General features: G+C 42.7%; 1 protein-coding gene across 1 annotated transcript in view; it reads right to left on the bottom strand.

The window, feature by feature from the left end:
• Positions 1–15,726, bottom strand: part of UBR5 (ubiquitin protein ligase E3 component n-recognin 5) — a 46,810-nt gene extending 31,084 nt beyond the window's left edge. The window contains exons 1-9 of the mRNA XM_072151412.1: positions 15,333–15,726; positions 7,102–7,146; positions 6,042–6,123; positions 5,845–5,921; positions 3,976–4,095; positions 3,293–3,482; positions 1,853–2,012; positions 1,471–1,620; positions 497–708 (exon numbers count right to left, since the gene is read on the bottom strand). Of these exons, the coding sequence (XP_072007513.1) occupies positions 497–708; positions 1,471–1,620; positions 1,853–2,012; positions 3,293–3,482; positions 3,976–4,095; positions 5,845–5,921; positions 6,042–6,123; positions 7,102–7,146; positions 15,333–15,394 (1,098 nt within the window). The 5' untranslated portion in view covers positions 15,395–15,726. The remainder of the gene's footprint in view (positions 1–496; positions 709–1,470; positions 1,621–1,852; positions 2,013–3,292; positions 3,483–3,975; positions 4,096–5,844; positions 5,922–6,041; positions 6,124–7,101; positions 7,147–15,332) is intronic.
• Between the last annotated feature and the right edge of the window lie 2,463 nt (positions 15,727–18,189).

Raw genomic sequence — 18,189 nt, 5'->3', positions numbered from 1 at the left:
AAGTTTTACCAAACAGCCACCATGGGGAGAGGAGTCGATGGTGTCGTATATCCCCACACACATCAACTAGATTGACAAGTAGGTAGGGGAGGATTTCCAAGAAATGCACCAGAGATTAAAAGTAAGGCTGCATTCACACGACTGTTGTGGAATAGATATACATCCCCAGAGATGCCAATGGTGCACAACGAGTGATCACCGTAGCATGCCTTGCCACAAAAAAGATAAAGCATGCTCTATTTCTGCAGTAAGAACGGCGATGTGGCACGTTTTCCTATGGAGAAAGGAAGGTGACCAGTGCTCGCTATCCTCCTCTCCAGCATGCAGCCGTGTTTTAGTCTGGTCAAGCACATGTTCGTGTGAATCCACCCTAACTTTGCCCAGTCTGGATTGCTGGGTGGCATTCTCTACTCTTCCCCTTGGGATGTCCTTAGGCAGATCGAATTTTATTAATAGCCGTTAACAGAATACAAGGAGGAAAAAGAAGAAAAGATACCTTTTCTGGCCACCACTGCAGATCTTCTCCTAATGACACAGGACTCAATATCGGAGTGTTCTTCTTGTCCAAACTGGGTTCCCCTTCTTTACTTGTGGAGCCCCTTTCATTATCGAATGAGGCCCCATCAAGCCACCTCCTCTCACGCAAGCGTAAAACTGACTCACGTTCGCGCAACAGCTCAGAGTCTCTTTCTAAGGGAAGAAGGAGAACTGGTATGCAATTGGGTCACACCAGTGGGATAAAAGTAAGCCAATCTCTATTTAAGACCCTTATCTATCAGCAACTTAAAGCTTATGTACGCTCCAAAGAAATGATCTCAGTTACTACCATTTCTTGATACTTAGGGTCATAGGACTAGTTTCCCCACACACAGGTGGGTGGCGAGCCTCACATGCTTCTGTGTTGGGGAAAGAACACTAAATTTTATTTTTTCTCAAAATGTGTAGGAACAAAAAAAAAAAAAAAAAAACCCCCACAATGAAAAAATAGCTTGGACAAGAAGCATGGTTTAGCCCTAAATGGGATGTTTAATGCACGACTACTTACTATGAGGGTTTTAAAACTATAGCACAGGTTAATGGTGCAGGGTGCTTGTCAAAGACAGCACCTTAATGGACCAGCAATGCCAAAACGAAACGACAAAAAGGCTATAATCAGGGGGGAAATAGTCCACAAACTATCACTATTATTACAAATGTATAGAATATGTTGGTGCGAGGATCAATTTGTCTGTATTATATTAATAGATGATTGCGTTACTAATATCTTTGGAAAAATAAAACGTTGAGCTGTTAAGATCCTTGCCTCTTTTGGTTTAACTGGGCCACTAAGTGCTTTGAGGGTCTGCCATTGGCCCACATGTCTTAAAAATAAAAATTATAAAACCAAAATTACAAGGGAAAAAAAAAAAAAAAAAAACTGAAAACCAGGAAATAAGTCTAATTTCTAAAAAGACAAAGGCACAGAATTACCTCTAGATGAGCCTATCCTGGAAAGTGAAGAGCGCCGAAAGGATGGATAACCAAAGTAGCTAATATCTTCTGAAAACATAGCATCAGCATCAATTATGACACTTGGGTGAGCAGAATGAATGTCAGCATCCAGCAGTGACATAAGATCCTCTATAAACACAAGGATCACAAGCCGTCATTAAGCAAAATATGAAAAACAGAATGCCATGAGACATTTCACTACAGTCACTAACACCCAGAAACAAGGTCACATTTCGCAGGACAAGCAGACTGTGTCCACATTTCTGGTGGCATTTCAGCGCTTTTTAAAAATTTGTGTTTTAGGAAATAAAGGCCGACCCTAGAAGTAAGTAATCAACAGGTCAAGTTGGTCAACACTAACCTCCTGGCAAGTAGGATTCGCTGGCTGTGTCGTCTCCATCATCACCATCTTCGTCATCCCGACTCAAGAGATTGTTCACTGCCAAGTTCACGTCAAGATTTGTCCGCTGTAGTTCTCTTATAATAACACTTCTGGACTTTCCTTGAAGGACTACCTGTGCCTACAATGGATAAAAGGGAATCAAATGTCAATACAAAGCAAAAACAAGATCCCCTGGCACCCCCTACTAAGGTACAGTGGGTGGAAACAATACAATACTACACGGAGGAGCTGAAGGCTAGCAAACACAACCTTTTCCATAACACTTGGAGTCCCTGGATCACTTTTAGAACCCTCCCGGGCATGGAAACTTTGCTAATAACTAGTGATCCTACATCCAGAATCATAACTCCTGGACCCAGGGTGCATCTCTGCTCTTCCTAGCCCCATACCCACTACCCTCTCTGCCCCTTTCCCCATGATGTCTTGTCTCCTGTGTTGTTCGCATCATCACATTTGATATCATAATCACTTAATGTTGTTAATCTAAACTATCGGTACTAAGGAACACATACATGTTATGATTGTCATAACCTATTAGTTAAAGTGCATACCAAAATAAAACTACTATTGAACCATACAAATATGCTAATGAGCCTGAAAGGCTCATGGAGCTGTTACTAGAGCCCCTCCATGCTGCAGGTTCACAGACTGTTACACTGTGCAAGAGCACTTCACCTACTGCTGTATGCTGGAACTTCCTCTGCTACAGTGAGATTACATCAGACAGCAGGAACAAGGGGAAATGCTGAGGGAGGATAGGGCGAGACCAACAGCCTTAGAATCTGCAGCAATCGGGGACTCTGGTAACAGCCCCAGTAGCATTTTAGGCTCAACAGCATAATTTTAAAGTCTGATCTTAGAAAGTTGAATCCATGGATAAGAATTAAGATTACCAGTGTCACATTGCCTGGAACCATGAGTAAGTGTCCCTGGTTTATCCATGCTTGATTTTAAGGGAAGATTTCCTTTAAGAAATATAGCACTTTGCCATCACAGATCGAAGAAAGGAGGGAAGTTATGGCTTAGGCATCAATACACAGCTTCAGCGAGTAGCATAAAGCAAGATGCACAGCCAAGTCAATCTCTATAGGAGCCTAGCCCAATGCCAAGTCAACCCCTGAAAGCCCAACACTTTATGACTAGGGTGATCACTTGAATTGGATAGATGCAGTTAATGATTCCCTGTATACCTATTCACTTTATTTTCATGGGACTTTACCAAATACTTTTCAGATAAGTTGGCAGCTGCAAAAACCTGTCACATGTGAATATGCCATATGTTAGCAGCATACACCAGAGACATAAATAAGAAAGGGATGACAACAAAAACCAAACGTGTAAGAATTTGCATCGGTTTCTTAGTCCAAGACTAATAAATCAGATTGTACATAAAATGACCTGTGATATAAGTTCTTCAGGTATCACTGATGCGGGAATCACTGGTTGCGGTTGACTTCCCAATAGTCCAGAGCCTCTGTCCCTTCCAGTGCGAATGACCCGGGTCTGTCTACGAGAATCTCTTGCACCTGCAGATGACCGGCCAGACGATCCACCTCCGCTTCCTCCTACACCAGAGCTCCAGCGACTGCTAAACAATGGAAGATAAAAGCTTCAGACCACAAGGACTGATACAAACAGATGTTACATTATCCTAAGGCCTGTAACACTAAAAAAAAGCTAGGGGCTTATTTCAAAGAATAATGGGAACCCATATGTAGCCGCATACTGGTCCCAATTGACGTCTACGGCGCCTGGCAAGCACACGATGCGTCTCACTGCAGCGTGACTGCGCACAGCAAAATATAGGACATATCGTATATTTTGCAGTTTTTACGGCGCTGGCCCTGCACTGCTCTATGGAAAGGGGAGGGGTGAGCACTCCTCCAGAATGGTGATGTGTGCCGTAGGCCGGGCCGCACGTGTGCATGTACCCCAAGAGTTTGTTCAATTTGTTAGCTATATATTTATAATTCAATTGCACTACATGAATACACAACCAAAATGGTTATACGTGTGTCTTCAAAACAGATTTACATAAAATGTCTAGGAACAAAAAGCCTTTAAAAAAAAAAAAAACTTACCCAAGGGTGTTGCCTGCCAGTCTGCCAAGAGTCTCAGAACCAGACAAAAACCAGGGGGAGTCACTGGTCCTGCCTGTCCTGGATGTCCTTCCTGCCCCTGAGCCACTGTTCAACTTTGAACTGAAAACAAAAGAGGGCAAAATCAGTCAAAAGTAAGAGGGGGGGAAAAAAAAAAAAAATGTAAATGCCTGGAGCCCCAGGTACATGAATAAATGCTCAAGGACTTGGTCTGGCAAGAAACAAGCCTAAGCAACACCCTTGGGATCTTGGCAGGAGGAAGCTCAAGATTTGGCACATGCTAAAAACTACTATTCAGTGCCAGCACCAATACATGGGTGGTTTAACAGTTTGTGAATGGGTTAATCTGAAGTGGAATTACAGGTAAATTCTAATGCACATGAGTTCATTCTTTTGCCATACCCTTTATGTCCTGTTCATATATGGGGTATTCACAGCACTTTGATGCAATTCCCACACGACACATTAAAGGAAGGATATTCACACCCATCATTGATGCCCTATCACACAAGCAAATCTCTACTGCTTGCAAATTAGGTGCAGATGAAAATGAATGAACACATACAAACACAAGTCAAACACAGCAAGGGACACAGAAAGGATATAACTGAATATCAGCAGATCCAGAGAAGAAAGTTTTGTAAAGTTTTGTGACCATACACATCAGGGATATGCCCTCAAAGATAATTTGCCGATTGTTGGGAGGCTGAAGTCATTGCTCTAAAGAACTGGACACAGACTATACTGTCATATGGTGCACTGCTCCAAAAGGTTCTCCAATAAGTAAAATAATTAACATGGGTCAATATGTTGACTAGAAGAGTATATGGTATAGATTTCAGTCAAGCCTTTCTCCACTCCACTGACTTCCCACTAACGAACAAAACGCTATCACACATTAACCTTCTGCCAAGAATGTCCATTTAGAACATGGGCATATAGATAGAAATGGAGAGTAAATAGATAAAGTTTATTAAAATGGGGTGTCCACCTCAGCAAATAACCAATGTTATGCAAAAGCTATACAACTTCCCAATTTACATTCAGTTTCAATTCCTCTCGGTTTTCTAGATCTCTGCTTGCTGTCATTCTATAGCAGTGATGGAGAACCTTTTACAAACAAACTACAATTTAAAGCAGAAATCTATTGATTCCTGCTCTATCACAAGTTTCAATCGTATTATGTCCAGGGGAAACAAATACCATATAAAGATTGAGAAATTTGGATTGTAGCTTCCCTGCAGGGTCCTCTGAAGAGGACCCAGAGCAGGAGCTCCATCTGAGCCCATACCAGCTTGCTCCTCATGTAATCTGGCAGCCAAAGAGGTGTCTCTTGGACTTCAGGAGGAAACCTTGAGTCCTGTCTGGCAAATTCTGTGCTGGGGTGAAGACCTGGCTTCCCACACAAAGGGCTCTGTGTGCCACCTCTGGTTCGCCACCACTGTTCTATAGGAAGCTTCATTGTTTACTTCCTATGGCTATAATCCCATCCCTGGTCATGTGATGTCACACAGGTGCACAGCTCGTTATATCAGTAATCAACGCGGTGTAACAATACATGACCAGGGACAGATTTCTATCCACCGGAAGTAAACTATGAAACCTCTTATAGAAAGCAGAGATCTACAAAACAATGAAGAATGGACAAAGTAACAACTCCTTTAAGGTGAATACAGGATTTAGGATTATGAAAGGAAGGTTATAGGCTGTCTAAAACACAGCCCCTATTTTTTTTTTTTTTTTCTTTTTAAAAAGTTGAACCTCCTAAACGAAGTTGTTTCTAGGGTTATAGTATCAAATGCAATGCTCCTTCATAAAACTCCATATAAATTGCAAAAAAAGTGGCCTTACCCATCATTACTTTCTGGTTTACTTAATTCTAATCTGTCTGGCTGGACCAAAAAGCCAATTCTGCAGATTCTGCCGTCCTAAAAAAAAAAAAAAAAAAAAAAAAAAAAAAAGATTTTTATGTCTTTTATTGTTTTATGTATTTTTATTGAGAGGCCACTGATACAATCCAATTGTTTTACAGTTAGAAAAAGTGTTACCTCCAGAAGAAAAGCTGCATGGTTTGGTCCTACCACACACTGTTTTATGGTTGTCTGCTCTAGTACATTCAGAGGTGGGTGGCTACATGGAAAAAAATGTGAATTGATATTAGTCTGATACATTATGGTCATTTGTATTAGATCCTAAAATACAATTATCCACGGGAGTTAGCCTACCACTAGAATCAAATACCATAAACCCAGCACACTTAGTCTGGTGTGTGTCCCCTCTAACAGGATCTGCTCCTCTTAGCTACTTATGCCCTTGTTTTTAGAGGGAAAAAAAGCGTCTTTAAAATTATGCAAATTAACCTGAAGTGCTCCAGGCTCAATTAACAGCTATGAAGCCCAGAACCCCTTAGGCTAATTCGCATAATTTTTTTAAAATAAAAACAAGGGCATAAGAAGCCAAAAGAAGGGTGGATCCTGCCAGAGGTGGCACACACCAGCATGTCCCAGATTCTGGTAGTAGATTTCTTTTAATCACACACAATGCAAACCTGCTGGGGGGAAAAAAATGGCTGAAAAAAATATAAAATTAAAATCTGCCCTGCAAATAGAGGCCAAATAGGAAAAAAATATGATTGCAATTGTCATACAATTGCATACAACCAGCCACAGAGACCATGGAAGATGGTCATATACGGAAGTGAGCAGGAGCTGCGCTGCAATTCTACAATATGGCATTTCGTGGCTAGACTGCTTATATTTTTACTATTTGGTGACAAGTGAGATTGTAATTGCAAGCGACTGGAGGCATTCAGTTGGATGCATCTGTAGCTCAGTTACAGCAGAGGGAGTTACAATGGAGGACTAGGACATCGCACTGTATTGCTCATACTGTGGCGTACGTCATCCAGTCCCACCCCTCTTATGAAAAGGGGAGGAGCTGCTGCCGATGTTCAGAGGTGATGTACACGTCTATGGATACGCAGTAGAGTATGTGTATCCATAAAATTATATGCGATTGTGACTTAGTAAACACAGCCAAGAGTGTCCGCAGGTCCAGTCAAAACCAAGCCAAACTATTAACCCATACACACACTCAATACGCACGTACCTGCTTAAGTTGTATTTGTTCAATTTTTCAGAAACTTCTCTTAACCTACAAATGTAAAAGGGAAATAGAAAAAAAAATTGAATAAAAATTTCATTCTGCTGCTGGAAACATAGGATTTATACATTCCACCACATGGTGCAGCGCCAACCAAAAAAATTGTCTGGCCCCAATGAAGCTGCTCGAGACCTAAAGGCCTTGTTCATGCAATGCAGTCAATGTCTACTTCTACATATTAATTTCATTCATCACAACCAGGACTGATGCCAAATGCAGATAAGATGTGCAACCAATATTTCTCCGCTTCATAATTTCACAAGCTTCATGGTTGCACCCAGACAATTCTCAGCGCACTACCAAAAGTAGTGTAGCCATATTTCACCCATCCCAGGATATACATAGGGATGAATGCAATGATATCCATCAGACATTCCTAATGTACAAATATACATCTGGTCACTGACCCGGAGCTCATGTGTCACTCTGTCCAGACAGATGCTATCCAACAGCATGCTAGAAGGGATGACTTACTATGAAGGGCTACTATGGAAAGCCGAGAAAGGAAATGCTATGGTATCTTGGAGACCTAAAAAGACCACCTACAGCCTAAATATGGCCGGCAACCTGAACAGTCAGTTATTCCCTGTGCTGGAATCAGAAGACAGTCTTAAGGTATACTCAAATATGTAACGTGAATAGGACAGTGGATATGCACAGGGCAGGGCACCCATGTTCCAGCCGTGTGGTGCCGACTACTCGCCCCCCGTATAGAGGAGCCGTTTAGCTCTAAGTTCCAACAGGGCACGGATCCCGTAGTGGTGAGCACTTGGTGCCTTATCTGGTGGGAGGAGGCAACCGCAGCCGTGGCTCCAACAGAAGTGGCAAATGTAAACACATACTTGTGGGAATCCCATCACAAGGATCATAGACCCAATTGTACAAAGTTTGAACGTAGCTTCTCTGTCTAGTTCTGTTACACTGCCAGTAGGTCATAGTTCTTGGAAGTTACCTATTTTTCAGAGCAATGTGTCCAGGGAGAAAATAAAATGGCAAGGCTCTTCTCTAGAAAGAAAAATCTGATATTGTAATGGGCAGCAAAATATAAGACCCTATTGCCGGCTAAATTAGACACCAGAGAAGAAAGCTGCCCCAACTAACAGGTTTAAACCCAGCAGCCTGATCCAACGCTCCCTACATCAACATGAAAATATTGAAGACGCCTTTATCAACAACCAAGGGGTTACTCAACTAATAATTGTGATAAAGGAGATACTTTAGTTTTATTTTGTTAGTGCCCAAAGTGCAGTGAACTTATTTTGCATGTAATTCAGTATCATTATGTACACGGGGCATCAGCTGCAGCCCCTCCTGCTCTCCCCTTAGAATCCTTAGGCTCAGTTCACACCTTCAGCTGGGCTTCCCATTACACACTTAAAACAGAACTTGGAGAACACTCCGGTCACAGCCGATTCAGTGAATCATACCTTTGTGCAGGGCTAGAAGGGAGGAGCAGGACTCCAGGTTCTAGGAGTACAATGAAAAGGAGTCCTGCTCCTTGTACGATTCAATGAATTAGCCTTGCCTGGACTGTTCCTTTAATATAAACAAAAAACAGAAGGTCTTCTGTTCACCACAGACTAACAGTAACTTCCATTAAACATTGGTTATTAATAGCAGGAAAATAAAAATGTGCAGGCCGCTGTGCTATTTTTTCCACGATTAAATCAGAATGTGCAAATGGAACCTGCCAAATGCATGAACTTCGCCTTACAGAAAAAAATAAATCTTGCACATCTTGGGAACTTGGGCAAGCCTTTAAATTTTAAGGCTGGGGATGTGTGGAGCCGAGCCTAAAGTGGGCCTGCTATATTTAAGGAGGACACTCATGGGACACGTCCATCATGTCTACATAAGTTGCTTTATTTAAAAACAAAAAAAAAACCCTTGGTTATGAATTTGATCACTTCTGAGGTTTCAATAATAAGCCTAAGGGACTTTGTAGACCCCTTGGATTTAACATGATCTTTTGTGTATCTTTAACCTAACACTATCCAGCACCAATGATCTACTTCTTGATGGAAACCTTGGTGGACCTCACTAAGCCATGGTATATACCTCATCTAAAAAGGTATCTGACGAATGGTTCCAAGATTAGCCATCATTTCCATCTTCCTATATACAGAGAATTAAAACTTTCTATCCAAAGCTTGATAGCGGACTAGAATGGGACATTGTAAGTCCAGCAGGCAGACCGCTGGAGATGTCTCATCCTAAAAAAAAAAATAAAGGCAGCCAGCTACATAAATATCTGCCAGCACCAACCTCGCCGCTGCCAACACACAAGCTGTGACAGCCAAAACAAACCCACTGAGTGATCAGAACATCATGACAGCGGAGCGGCTGTACGAACTCCAAAACCTCACAAGACAGAACCCAAGTATCTGCTATATCCAAAGCTTTCCTTTTCAGTTGCGTAACGTACATTGGGGCAAAAGCAACCAAAAAGGGCAATGAGAAAACCTCAACATAAGAGCAAGATGTTAAGGGTCTCTAATAAACAAAGATAAATATTATACAGACGTTCCCCTATTTAAAGAACACCTGACTTACAGACTACCCCTAGTTAAAAGGTAACTAGATTTTGAACCCTTACTAGATAATGATCCCTCTGGATGTTGGTAATTTTCTGTACTTTAGCCATAGGCTACAGAAAACAGCTATAACAGTTATCACAGGTGTCTAGGATTTATTGTTCATCCTAGTTCTTATGACAATCCAACATTTTTAAAATTCAATTGTCACAAACCAAAAACATTTTTGGCTGGGGTTTCAATTATAAACGAAACCGTTCCGACTTACATGCAAATTCAACTTGAGGTTCTGCAGGTATGTTCTATCTTGTACATAACCCAGGGTCTTGCTGTACATTTTTATGAAACCAACAGGAACTTCCCCAAAACTAACATCTCATTTATGTAAAAGGTGATTGCAGAAGTCCAACGGATGGCCCCTCAATAGAGGGAAAGTACATGAGAGCCAAAGCTTACGGTTTCAATGGAGCAACAAACACATGCCAGGTTATGATTGAACATGTCAAGATTTTACTTGCACCTGAAACTTATCCATTTTACTGTCGATAGAGGGTAAGTGATCACTAGGGGTCTCACTGAGGGACTGAAAAACATAAGCCTGAACCAACCCTTTTATAACAGATACACATCTGAGCACATCTTGTCAGGAGGTTTCCCCACATATGGCCCATTACAGCCATAGTCAAAGTTGCAATTACCAACCATGGGCCTTTATTCCATAATCTACATAGAAGAGCTTTTTCCCCCCAAAAAAATAAAATATATATGTGCAGCGCCCTGACGTATGTTAAAATGGCATTTGACATCTGCCAGCCAACAGGCACTATAGGCGCATGAAACGCACTGAAAACTTTGACTGGCACCTACACCAACTGTGAGCTATGAATGTAGCCTATATTTCATGAAATACATTGTGATCTATATAGCAGAGTAGTGGAGCACATTTGTTGCTGGCATTCCTGCAGCTGTCCTATTCATCTGAATCCATGTGTTTGCTGCAGAAATTAAGGAATTCTGATCTCTGCGTGTAAGGCCTCGTTCAGATGGAGCATTTGATTTCCATTGATCCGCATAGTCTGAAGAAAATAAGACATGCAGCATCCTATGTTACAGGCCAGACATCCAGTACTCCAGCCCTGGATAAGACGGCCTGTGTAACAGAACTAAGCAATGACCATTTGGTTCCTTTTACCAGTCAAAATGCAAGTGGAGATCAAATGAAAAGGGGTCAAGTAAAACCTCATTGTAACAAAGTAAAAAAAATGTTTGTAATTACCATATGTCAAAGAAAACCATAAGCACGTGGAGCTTAAATTATATAATGAACCTATTAGCTTAAAGGGGTGTTCCCATATCAACAACCGATATTGTTTGAATAAGGAAAAGTTTATATTTTTCCAATATACTTTGTATCAATTCCTCAGTTTTCGACATCTCTGCTTGCTGTCATTCTATAGAAACTTTCATTGTTTATCTCCAGTGGACAGAAATCGTTATACCTCTGATTACTCTGATACTAACGAGCCGTGAACCTGTGTGACCAGGGTCAGATTTCTGTCCACTTCAGATAAACAACGAAAGTTTCTATAGAATGACAGCAAGCAGAGATGTCGAAAACTGAGGAATTGATACAGAAAGTATATTGGAAAATTGTATTTTTCATTAGCCAAACAATAACATTAATTTGACGAAGTGGAAATACCCCTTTAAAGAAAAAAAAAAAAGTATATAAAATAATTTCTCAGAATTCATACATTATGGGGGAGTTTTATCAGGAGTGTCAGAGCAGAACTGTTCTAGTTGCCCTTAGCAACCAGAATTCAGCTTTCAGTTTATTAAAAGCTGTGAGAAAATGAAAGCTGAGCTCTGATTAGTTGCCACTGGCAACTAGAACAGTTCTGCTCTCAGATTCGTCTGATAAATCTCCCCCATGACTTGTAATGCTTCACTTGTAAAAACGGGTTCAGAACACTTGACATGCGCTGTGTGCATTCTTGACTTGTGACTCAAAAAAAAAAACAAAAACACACAGATAGAGAATATATACACACACACACACATTATCTCCCAAGTGCATAACCACAAGGAGCAGCAGTATACACCAAGCACAAAGGGAGGAAAGAAAACCTACATTCTGCAGCTTCTTGTATGATGCAACTGCAGTTACATAGGACCCAGCAGGCGCTGCCGAGTAAACCATCCAGGCCGCACGTGACTAGTCAGCAATGTGACAATGTGCCACCAGGTCACAGCACAAGGTTTCAGCCCCAGCAGTTTACCAGCCAATGGATGATGTGTACTCTCCATTCACCGAATGTAGGCTTGAATAACTATGGAAGGTATACACACTACACTAGATCATATAGTAAAAACAGAAACGCTAGATCTTCACCTTTCTTCTGTCTGAAGTAATCCCAGAGAACAGAGATTTGGCCCCTCTGTTCTACTGAACAATAGAGGTCTCTGCAATCAGGCCTGAAAAAATTGAGACACTCATCCTGAGAATTTGGATCCTAAAAAATAGTCTCCAAGAAAAAAAACAAAGAAAAGAAAAAAAAAAAAAAAAACACTCCACTACCAGCTATAGCAGGGGTGGGCATTTAATTTTCCCCATGGGGCCACATGAGAAATTAGAAAGCTTTAGAGGGCCAGACTAATATATACCGAGGGCCTACGGAATTGCATCATTATTTAACAATGGGGAGGGGAACTCAAATTTTTCAGCAAGCTCAGATGGGCCGGTCAGAGATACAGGGCCAGATGTGGAAAGTGGGTCTGTGCTAGACCATACCTATAAAACAATCATGCCCTTCCGAAAAAGTACCATCTGTCACACAGGTCTAAATACATCAAATAATTATACAACAAGATGCCTCAACTACACCAAAGACCTGTCACCTTAGACAAAGGGTGAGACATCACATGACTAGCTCCGCATGGCATGTGACCAAGGAACGTGAGGACACGGCTTGTGAAGTGTCAACCTGATAAACAGGCTAATTAGGAATACATAACAGTCCTCCGCCCTGGCATCCAAGTCACTTCTCCAGAAAGCGGCAGAGGCTGCGACTCAAAGGCAGGAAGTTTCCAGGATCTGAAGAGAACAACAAAGAAAGCAGTGCCTCTGGTCACATCCATGGACAGGTGCCCATGAACAGATCCATCTCCTCTCACGTCACATTCATGCCCTCCGTTGTACAAACATGAAAAAGCCCCCTTCACTTCTGTTGACTGTTTACGATGTTATGGAACAACAATTCTCTAGACCTCTTCCATACTTAGTTTTGCATTCTACCTATAGATTTACTGCAACTGTTCCACAATAGATTTCTGACCTAGAGGTAGCTATTAAAGAAATGCACTGTATGTACCGCCCTATTACAATCTTATCAGGAGGTATCTGAAGCAGACATGTGGACAACATCCGTTGTCCACTCGGCGTCCTTGTAGCAGATGTAATCCAGCTAATGACTATATAGTGAGGAAAATCAGATGTGATTCAAGTAGGGCATCAGACACTCCCTGACACCAATATATAGGACCATTGTTCCCTACAAGCGCCATTTTTTTATTTTTATAATACTTGTAAAATATTTACCTTGATAACAGATGGGGGTCACAAGTACCCACTTGAGCAAGTTCCCATATGAAACATGGATTGTGGTTAATATACCTCTTTACATTCTATACTGGAAGCATATACTAAACCAAAGTAGGCCGACTAAGCCAATTTTGGAGGGAACTTCAGTGAGGACTCTCAGCTGCCAAATTCTCAACCTAAACATGACTGCACAAGATGTTCTAATGCATTTGCCGATTTGACTTTTTGCAAGAAAGAGCCAACCCACTTCACCCAAGACAAAATTATGAAGCGAGTTTTATTTAAAAAAAAAAAAAAAAACGTTTAAAATTTAGGAGCAAATACACATCAAGCGGTAACAGAAGATATGATGTGCAGAAGACATCTAAAGAAAAGCAGACACTTCAAAACACACGGTCAGTTTTTCAGATGCAGTTTTTGCAGCCAAAAGCAGGTGTGGATCATAATGGGTGAGAAGTAATTACTCCATTCCTGGTTTGGGCATCAAATACTGCATCTGAAAAACTGAACGTGTGACATCATCCTGAGGATAAGGATCACAGGTCATCGCATATAATAGGAAAATGCAGGCAGCCGCACAAACTCACACGGCCGCCATGATTCAATTGGAAAAAATAAAAAAACTTATTTTGGAAATACATTGGACGCCCCGAGTCACCAAGTATTACAGCCTTATGTGGCCCGCAGGGGCCGCCACTTAATAGAACATGACTGGTAAAACTAGATAAACCCAGAAGGGTCCTGGAGGTGTTTGTTACGGGGAAACAAATCTTTCACACATTTTGCCGATCCAGGGAATTAGCTCCAGTTTACACCTGCGTTCGGACTACTGTTATTTTACATCTCGGAAATAGAAGTCTAATGGATCTGTTAAGAAATCTCCAATCAGAATCCACCATGATAAACCAGGGCCACTTACTCATAGATCCAGGCACCGGGACTGTGGTGATCTTATTTGTTATCCATGGCCTCCTTCCTTCTAAAATCAACTTTTAGAATTAGTCTAATTAGCCAGGAGGACTCTGGGAGTGGTACCAGAGCTTCACCACTAATGCAGCTTCCAATGCTGCTACATTGTCATTTCATCTTCAGTTATCTCTGCACAGTGCAAAATCCTGTGAAGCTACAGCAGAGACTCTGGTAAAGCACCCCCAGAACCCTTTTGGATCATTAGCATAATTTTTAAAGATGAGTTTAGAAGGGAGGCAGCCATGGATACCAAATATACGAAGAAACTCATAGACCCAGGCATTGCGACTGATTAGGTGTCCCTGTATTATCATGCTGGATTTTGTTGGTAGAATACTTGGAAGCGACAAAAGATAAAATGCCAGTTGTAACTGCACCTTATCCAACCGAGGAGGAACTTTCCTTACTTCGGGCTGATTGGTATCATCCATCTTTTTTTCTGCCTTCTTCTGGATCAACACAATAAGATCTATAGTCAGATTTGATCTACCCCGAACCTCATCTACGACATTTGCTGAAGAGCAGGTTCTCTATTTTAGAATGGTGGCTCAATTACTGCAGGCGACCAGGCCATAAGAACCCCCCCCAAATACAGGACAGCGGGGTGACCTACACACAACATTGTGCCCGAGTCATAGCGTGGAAGTAACCAGGATAACCAGTCCTGATTAGTAGAAACCAACGGATGTGAAAAGGGATTGTAGCCGATATTATCCGGCGGGAAGACTCCCTACACACGACGTCTGGGGCGAGTCGTAGCAGGGAGTAGAAGTTGTCGAAATTTGCCAAATTCTGTAACATTAGAAACCAATAGATGGGACATGCGGCCAGCACATGTCACACGGCCACCGCCTGCTGTAAGGAAATACAAAGCAGAGGATTCCTGGGCACATGCCCAGACACAGGGCACACGGTGTTATGTATATTATCATAGTGTGGCCCCCACAGTGCGCTCTGGGGGCATCATGGCCGCCCATGGGGTACGTTTCCCCCCCCAATCTGGAGGCAGATGACGGCCTCAGGCCTCGGCCTATAGTACATCCCCCTCCCCCGCCGTGTGATGGAGCCATTACCGGTCATTGAGCTGGTCCTCGGTGCCGGGCAGCGGATGTACCACGAAGTGTATGGACGTCATGGCGGAGACACGGATCCGTACGGGAAATTAAAAAAAAAAAAAATTGAAAAAAAAAAAAAAAAAGAAAATGTCTGCGGAGCCGCCGTGCGAGGCGGAGCTGCGCCGTGTGCCCCTTCACCACACACAAGACAGAGCCTTCTCATGTACCGAGCGTCCTCCCTCACAGTCTTCTCTACCACAGGATACACGCGCTCACTTCACGGAGAGAGAGACAGGAGAAAAATAAAACGGCGGAGAATCGGCGGCACCTCTAACACTCCGCCGCCATCTTGCAGACTCCCAGCAGTTTGTCTCCCTCCTCTCTCCAGGGGCCTCAGATGTCAATGTAAGCTCGACGCTTATTGGCTAAGGCCAAAGACTGCCCGGCCGGCTGGGAGGGTCACGTAACGGCTTCTGCTATTGGTCAGAACTGGAAATGAGCTCCGGGTTTAGTTGTGCGCATGCGCGGGGGTTATTGCACCCCCCCCCCTTTTCTAACCCGTTAACCTCGCGGAGGAGGGTACTGGAGGTGAAAGCTTATGTGAGGCGGCGCATGCGCGGTGTATAAAGAAGCCGGGGACTGTCGTGGAGATGACTTTTGGCGCTCATGTTTTGGGTTTTTTTCGAAAACATCAATTTAGTTTTTTTTTTTACTTCTATCTCTTGATATGTATAGTATCAGGCCTTGTTTCTGACTCTTGGGGAGGTAAAAAAAAAAAAAAAAACGCCCAGTTAAAGGGGTTTGCATGTCAGTGTCCCCTTAAAGGCCTCCAACACTTGCTTTAATTTGTTAGTGACCAGTCTATTTTTGGGCCTGAGGGCGTGTTCACACGCTGCGTTTTGGTCGCGTTTTCATTGCGTTTGAAAAACGCATTACAACAGCTGATGAGACGTGATTTGCCTAATTACATGACCGTTTACGTTTGCATCATGTGAACGTTCCATAAATGACACCAAGAACAATAACTTGCATCAATGTAGCTTCTTTGTAGATTTAACCCCTTCCTGCCTCCGCTCTTTTTTCGATTTTGCATTTCCATTTTTCACTCCCCACCTTCAAAAATCTATAACTTTTTTATTTTTCCATGTAAAGAGCTGTGCGAGGGCTTGTTTTTTGTGTAACACATTGCACTTTATAGTGACGGTATTTATTATTCCATGCCGTGTACTAGGAAACAATTCCCAATGCTGTGAAATTGGTGAAAAAATGCATTTTCACCGTTTTCTTGTGGGCTTTGATTTTACGGCGTTCACTGTGCGTCCCAAATGACGTCTACTTTATTCTTTGGGTCGGTGTGATGACAGGGATACCAAATTTATATAGGTTTTATAGTGTTTTCATACATTTACAAAACTGAAAACCTCCTGTACAAAAAAAAAAATCTTCATTTTCCATCTTCTGGCGCTAATACTGTATTTTCCGGACTATAAGGCGCACATAAAAGCCTTGGATTTCCTTGGAAATCCAAAGTGCGCCTTATAGTCCGGTGCGCCCTATAGGAGGGCAGCGGACCTTACTTGCATAGGTCCCCGCTACCGGAGACAGCAGATCTCCAGCGGGAACTGCAGACCACGTGGCACGAACAACTTCTGCCGCGTCGGTCTGCAGTTCCCGCTGGAGATCTGCTGTCTCCGGTAGCGGGGACCTATGTAAGTATGCCATTCTCCACCTCCCCGCTCACCTTCCCCGCGTTCCGCGTCTCGTCCCGTCGGGTCTCCGCTCCGCCCCCGGTCCTCCGCCACGCCCCCGGACCCTGCGCCTTATAGTCCGATGCGCCTCATATATGGACTTATTACATATATAAGGCGCATCGGACTGATGCGCCTTATATTCCGGTGCGCCTAATGGCCCGGAAAATACGGTAACTATTTCATATTTTTTGGGTGCATGGACCCTTTTGTGGTGTAATTTTTTGCAACTTTTGATGATGTTTTCAATGCTACCATTTTCAGGACTGTACGGCCTTTGATCACTTTTTATTGAATTTTTTATGTTTTTCAAAATGGCAAAAAGTGGCATTATATTTTGATAGATTGGAAATTTTAGGGACACAGCGATACCAAACATGTCTACTGGGATTTTCACGCACAACCATCTCTAGGGTTTACAGAGAATGGTCCAAAAAAGAAAAAACATCCAGTGAGCGGCAGTTCTGTGGGCGGAAATGCCTTGTTGATGCCAGAGGTCAGAGGAGAATGGGCAGACTGGTTCGAGCTGATAGAAAGGCAACAGTGACTCAAATCGCCACCCGTTACAACCAAGGTAGGCAGAAGAGCATCTCTGAACGCACAGTACGTCGAACTTTGAGGCAGATGGGCTACAGCAGCAGAAGACCACACCGGGTGCCACTCCTTTCAGCTAAGAACAGGAAACTGAGGCTACAATTTGCACAAGCTCATCGAAATTGGACAGTAGAAGATTGGAAAAACGTTGCCTGGTCTGATGATTCTCGATTTCTGCTGCGACATTCGGATGGTAGGGTCAGAATTTGGCATCAACAACATGAAAGCATGGATCCATCCTGCCTAGTATCAACGGTTCAGGCTGGTGGTGCTGGTGTCATGGTGTGGGGAATATTTTCTTGGCACTCTTTGGGCCCCTTGGTACCAATTGAGCATCGTTGCAACGCCACAGCCTACCTGAGTATTGTTGCTGACCATGTCCATCCCTTTATGAGCACAATGTACCCTGTAACATCTGATGGCTACTTTCAGCAGGATAATGCGCCATGTCATAAAGCTGGAATCATCTCAGACTGGTTTCTTGAACATGACAATGAGGTCACTGTACTCAAATGGCCTCCACAGTCACCAGA

Source organism: Engystomops pustulosus, chromosome 5 (assembly GCF_040894005.1).
Source record: "Engystomops pustulosus chromosome 5, aEngPut4.maternal, whole genome shotgun sequence".
Taxonomy (NCBI): domain Eukaryota; kingdom Metazoa; phylum Chordata; class Amphibia; order Anura; family Leptodactylidae; genus Engystomops; species Engystomops pustulosus.
Note: the sequence above shows the minus strand (reverse complement) of the source record. Positions and strands in the feature narration are given on the sequence as shown.